Consider the following 6,000-nt stretch of genomic DNA (forward strand, 5'->3'; position numbering starts at 1 on the left):
GCTGTGACAATTGGCGGGGGTGTAGCATTCGTCTAGCAGGTGTATGCAGAAAAGTAGGCGATTTTGGACGCTATTGGTGGATGGTGAGGGGAAATAAGAAACCAGATGATATAGCAGCTAATTCAGTGAGCATATAAAATGCAAAGAAAACGAAAATGAAATAATATTGGAAGAAAGAATACTTGCGTTGGAACGAAAGACACATTAAAAATTAAATTTTATTAATTTCTTTTTGGTTTTTTGTTATTTTTTTGTTATCGGGGTTTTGCCTTCATATTTGTCGCGCTTTGCTTCAATAATTTTTGTAAGTTTTTTGTTTGTTTGTTTGCATAACGTAATTAATACATATTATATCTTAATATCAGCAATATCATAAACCTTTTACACGCCGTCTTCATCTCTATATCTTCATTTGCGGTAGCTTTATAGTTAATTTTCATATTTCATATTAACGTTAAGTATTTGTATATAGTATGTATGTATGTATAGGGGTAGGTAATTGTTACATTATTACACTTGTAAATTTCCATTACAATTATTATTGTTATAATTCATCGTAATTGCATCAAGTTGCATATATGTATGTAAGTATGTATATATTTTCAATACATTATTGTTTTTCGTTATGTTTAGCCTTTTCTTCTATATTTTAAGTATGCATGTATACAATTATTAAACCAATGTTTTTAAATTGTTTTGTTTTTAGTTTTTTGTTTTGTTTTTTTATTCCAACATGAGACTACTAAACCTAAACCACCTTCGACTCTCTTCTTGCATAATATATTTGTTCAAAACTTCTCGCAAACGCTATCGGTATCGCTACCAAACGTTAATTACTTGATTATTATCAGTACATTAATCGGATAGTAATCCGCTCGAGTGACAGTGCCACAAAAATACAAACGGACAAGTTTTGGCTTTGTGCTTAGAAAAAACAAAATAGTAAAGTCAAAATGTGAAAAGTATTTAAATATGCACTTAAGATAGCATGGAATGTAAGACAACAAAATAGTATGAGCATTGTGTAGTATTAAAGCAATAGTTTGCATACAAAATAATTAAAACAAATAGTTTACTTAATAAAGTGTTATTTAAAAACTAGAAAATTTTACGAATAATATTCAAATACTAATAAAAAAAAAACATATATGAAACCGAACTTTCTTTGAAAATTAGTTTAATCAACCAAAAAGCTATTAGTTCTATTACATTGCGCTTTATTTATCAACTGGTTAACAATTTTCCCTAAGTAGCTCTTTATAAAAGGCAGCAAACTTTCGTGAAACATTTCAAATGAATACATGCACGTATATACGTATCACTTTCAAGCACTTAATTGTTTAAAATCCATTTAAAGTTAGCTTCAAACAAAAACTTTTCAAAACTTTGTGAAACCGCACATCCAGCGCTGATAGCTTTTAATGCTTTTTCTCATTGTATCAGCACACATTTTGCTGTACTTACATATAAACACAAATGTTTGCTATTTATACATATTTTCGACATTATTTAACAGCTTACATAGTTACATGATTAATTTTAACAAACTAAAATTATTAGTTTAACACAGCTAATTATAAAACCTATCCGTTTTATTTTCTAGACCACTGTTTATTTTGGTTTCCTTTTATATACGTATATTTTATTTAGTAGTTTAAATTATGACACTTGTTTTTAGTTTCAGTGGTACACCATTTTCAATACAATACAGTTCAGAAGGTTTCGTGTTTAAACTTTATGTTTATTTAAGGTCTTTTCAATAAATGTATAAGGTATATTAAGGTATTTAGGAATTAGGGAGCTCTCGCTCTCGTGTTTCTTTAAACTTATTTATCGTTTTTGTTTTTATTCTTGTTTATGTCTGTTTTACTTCACCTCGAAAACATATATACGATTAATGTAAGAGTAATAATAAATATACACGTATATAATATTATTGTATTATGCTTAATAAATACATATATATAAATACAAATAACAAAACAACACACACAATGTAGGTAAGTTTAGAGCAAGAAATGGGGAATTGGGAACAAGTTTGCTTTTATGTGTATATGAGTGTATGTATAGGGTAAGGTATGCAATGACTTAAAAATTACAACAATTTTAGATGATTTTTTTTTTTTTGTGATAACAGGCTGATAGGTAGGCAATAAGTTAGGAATTACATAAATACTCATAGTAGCACAATCAATTTTCGGGGTTTGTTTTTGTTATTTTTGTTTCATTAAAGTTACAAATATCATTTTTAAAGTTCCAAGATTTCAAATTGAATTGTAATTGAAGTATTTATGAATTGATCTTTGAATTTTTTTTATAAATCTTATAATTTCCATTGAGTTTAATTAATTATAATAAATACACATCTCAATTGTTTGCGATTTTCTTTGATGCTTCTATGCTTTTAAGTAGCTTTAAATTTAATTAACCGTTAAATTTAATATTAAATAATTAATTATTGTTTGTCAACTAGTTGCTTATGGAGTGATGAAGTGTTTTGCTCTCATCAAATGTAACAGCTAAGCCTGCTCCCCTTAATTGCCATTGGGCAGTGGAACCACAATTTGCACATATGACTGTGGGAAGTAGCCGGTGCGTCCATTTAAAGAGCCTTCATACCAATTGTCGTCCACACGGCTCAACAATGTAATGGTATCATTTTCTTTGAAGCCCAATTCGCCCGGATTTTCTGGCTCGAAATCGTACAATGCCTGACAGCATGGTTGCTGTTGGCGTTGTGGTGTCGTAGCTCCCGGCACCAGCGATTTGGCTGGTGAGCGCAAGGGCGAGGGTAGCGGTGATGCCGCTGAAGCCCTATGTGCCGGTGTGCTCACGCTGTCCGTATCGTTAGTGCCGGTGCCATCGAGATTCAGATCTAACAATGTTTTGGGCACAAATTCAGCTTTTGGGCGGGATTCAGCCTCTTCTCGTTTTTCATGAAGTGTCTCCTGCAAGCCACGCAGTATTTCAGCGCACTGCGAGTGGAATTCGAAAAGCGCCTCAGCGAACGTTACCAATTGTGACACGTGTTCTGTGTCATTTTCGAGCAAGTTAAACATGCCCATTTGCGCTAAATGCAGCGATTCGGCAAATTTCTCTTCGGCGCCACGAATCTCCTCGTCTTTAGCTTGCCGGCGACGCTTGCAGTCAAAGTCGAGGCGTCTTCCCTGCAACTTCTTACGATGATGCATTACCTCCTTTAATTCTTTAGTTTGTAAGTGGTGTAATGGTTCTAAGACATTTTGCTTAATATTGTCATCCAGTGAGTATTTTACATCAGCCATTTGTTTCAGCGCTTCACCGAATTCGACAAGCGCTTGCGCGAATACACTATTATCTTCACCCAACTTCTTGCCATACATTAGCATACAATCGGCGAGTAGACCTTCTGGTTGAGGGTACGTATTGGACTTGGCTTGTCCGGATAGTTTCGATATACCCTTGACTGCTGCCATTTTAGCACGTGCCGTTGGATTTGGTTGAAGGAATTCCTTCGTCTTCAACTGCAGCTCCTCGACCAGTTCAACGGTGACGTCCGTCTTACGCTCCATTTCCATGAAGTCCATGTCCAGCTTTGTGCCCTCCGCCCCACCCATTTTTTCCGTCACATACTGGTTCGCCTTGTTAATTTGTTTCTTTAATCCTGCGAACGCCATCCCTGCAACTTTCGCTTTTTCACTCAGTCGTCAAGTCACACTGCGAATTTCACTAGAGCTATTAATTACGCGTTTTTCTGGTTTTCCAAACGATTCGGCGACTTTGTGGACTTTCGATTTGCACTTGGAATTTGTTTTTTATTAGATATTCCGATTTTCTCCAACTTTATTTAATTTTTTTGGCTAATGGACTTTTCTCGCACTGCAAATCGATATTTCACATCCAAAGAATTTGTGTACTTCGTAGCGGAGCTTTTGGTGTGTGTTGGAGATAGGAGAAGAAATGACTGGAAAATGTTTTGCACTGCGCCAACATTCGCCAACAGTGGGGGGCGATTCGACCCTGACAATTTGACATTTGGCAGTTTTGGGGCTGATTATGACATTCGTTGAAAAGCTCTTTTCAGCTGGTAAGGCAGTCTAATGTTTAACATAAATAAAGCAGTTTCAAGTACAGGGTGTATTTGTAATCATATACAATTCAAATGCGGGCGGAAGGAAATATTTCAAAATATTTTTTATTTCATAACAAACACCATGTATTGAGAGTTTAGTTTTTTTGTAAAATTTGTGTGAATTAGATGTAATGTTTCGAAATATTTTATAGCAAGATTTATCAAATTGAAATGTTACAATAAAGGTAATTATATTCTGTTAATGCAATAGTTATTGTTATCATATTTAAATGCTTATTGCCTCTGCGGCAGCTGGTGCACTTGCTTCCGCTGTTGCAGCTGCTTGTGCTCTCGCTTTTGCTTCATCATCTATGGCCTTCAACTCAGCTTTGGACTTCGATAGTTGTAAGGCGACGCAACGCATTTGAAACCAGGGCAATGTGGACACAGTACCGCAATTATTGAATCCGGATTCAGAATTGCTAAGTGTGTCTTGTACACGCTGTTGTAAATCAGCGGGTAAACCGGGAGTAACGAGAACTTTCTGCGCTTCTGCATTAAGAATGACATTTTGGAAAAACTGCGGTGGTGGTGGGCCAGCTCGCGCAATGCTCAAGCCCAAACCAAGATTCAATTGTGCCTGTAAGGTAAGTTTGTAGATAGTTATAATTAGACTGCGTTCATAAACGTTTATAAAAAGGTGTATCAGTGCAAGTGCTTCCGTTTGAGGTTATGAACACAAGTGTAGGTATGTATGCAATATAAAAGTGATCGTATTTAAACAAAAAGCTTACCTTTACCGCTACAATACCGCAAAACAATGCTAAAATTACTAAAAATTTCATACTAAGTTCTTGTTAGAATTCAAAAGCCGACTAAGAATTGGAATACAAATTTTTGGTTTTAGCGTTGCAACGGTTTCGTTGCACTTTTCGTTTTTAATTGTTCTCGCTACCGTTTATTGTGGCTTTTATATCCCAGTTTGGTTGGAAGCTTATCTCGGCTATGCGTAGATTTTTCCTTTAAATTGTTTATTTGCATTATTTGACATTTGTATTACATATACCGTATACGTATGTAAATGTCGGTTAAACGGTAGCAGTTTTATTAATAAAAATTTCATATGATGCTAGTATGTATATAAATGTGTACAGGTGATTGTGTTATCTTCCAAGCTTTGATTTACACATCTATTATTATTTGCACTACAAGCACAATTTTTAGATGTAAATATATACATACTATATGCAGGTTCATATACAAGTATGATCTAATTGTGCTGAGATCAGTTACGCATAGTAAATAGAAAAAAACACTTGCTTGCTCACGTAGAAATTGTTGCAGAATTTTATTTTTTTCTCAAACAATGTATGCACATATGTATATATATATAATACATATGTATGTAAGCGTGGGTGTAAACAAAATTTGCTTGTTCGCATTCCATGCATTTGCTTGCATATATTAAATATGTACCTATTTTTCTATAGGTATATTTTTATGTGTTGCAAATATTGCATTAAAAAATAATTGAATTAACATTTGAATTCAAAATTTTTTTTTTAATATGTAATCCCAAATACGGGATTAAAAAAATGTATTTAATTCCGCATACCGGGTTAAAAAATGAAACAAAAAACAATTTTAATCGCAAAAATCGGATTAAAAATTTATAAAATAAAAATTTAATCCTAAGCATATAACTAAGAATTAAGAAAAGTATTTGCTTTATAATTTTAATTTTAGCGCGTTCATTCAAACCAAAAAGTATTAAAAAAATTAATAAAAAAAACTACTTTATTAATTGATTACACATTTTAAGGGCATATTTATACTTATTTTAAGAATACACTGTAAAATTTGTAAAGAAAAAATTATATATTTTTGACTAATACACGATCTTCGACGGCGCTAAATAATGTGGTGGAAAAAAAATCAAAAATTGATCG

The 6,000-nt window shown here is 33.3% G+C and overlaps 2 protein-coding genes across 2 annotated transcripts; both read right to left on the reverse strand.

The window, feature by feature from the left end:
- Positions 1-182: 182 nt before the first annotated feature.
- Positions 183-4,000, reverse strand: EndoA (SH3 domain containing GRB2 like, endophilin-A). Its single transcript, XM_014230424.3, has one exon. It carries the CDS (start codon positions 3,654-3,656, stop codon positions 2,535-2,537), a length of 1,122 nt encoding a protein of 373 aa, XP_014085899.1. The 5' UTR covers positions 3,657-4,000; the 3' UTR covers positions 183-2,534.
- Positions 4,001-4,142: 142 nt separating this feature from the next.
- Positions 4,143-5,006, reverse strand: LOC106614608 (uncharacterized). The gene is made up of 2 exons (XM_014230425.3): positions 4,846-5,006; positions 4,143-4,691 (listed from the first exon to the last, which is right to left on the reverse strand). The coding sequence occupies exons 1-2, from the start codon at positions 4,894-4,896 to the stop codon at positions 4,338-4,340; spliced, it is 405 nt and encodes a 134-aa protein (XP_014085900.2). The 5' UTR covers positions 4,897-5,006; the 3' UTR covers positions 4,143-4,337.
- Positions 5,007-6,000: the final 994 nt, after the last annotated feature.

The sequence above is a fragment of the Bactrocera oleae genome, chromosome 2 (assembly GCF_042242935.1).
Source record: "Bactrocera oleae isolate idBacOlea1 chromosome 2, idBacOlea1, whole genome shotgun sequence".
Classification (NCBI taxonomy): Eukaryota; Metazoa; Arthropoda; class Insecta; order Diptera; family Tephritidae; genus Bactrocera; species Bactrocera oleae.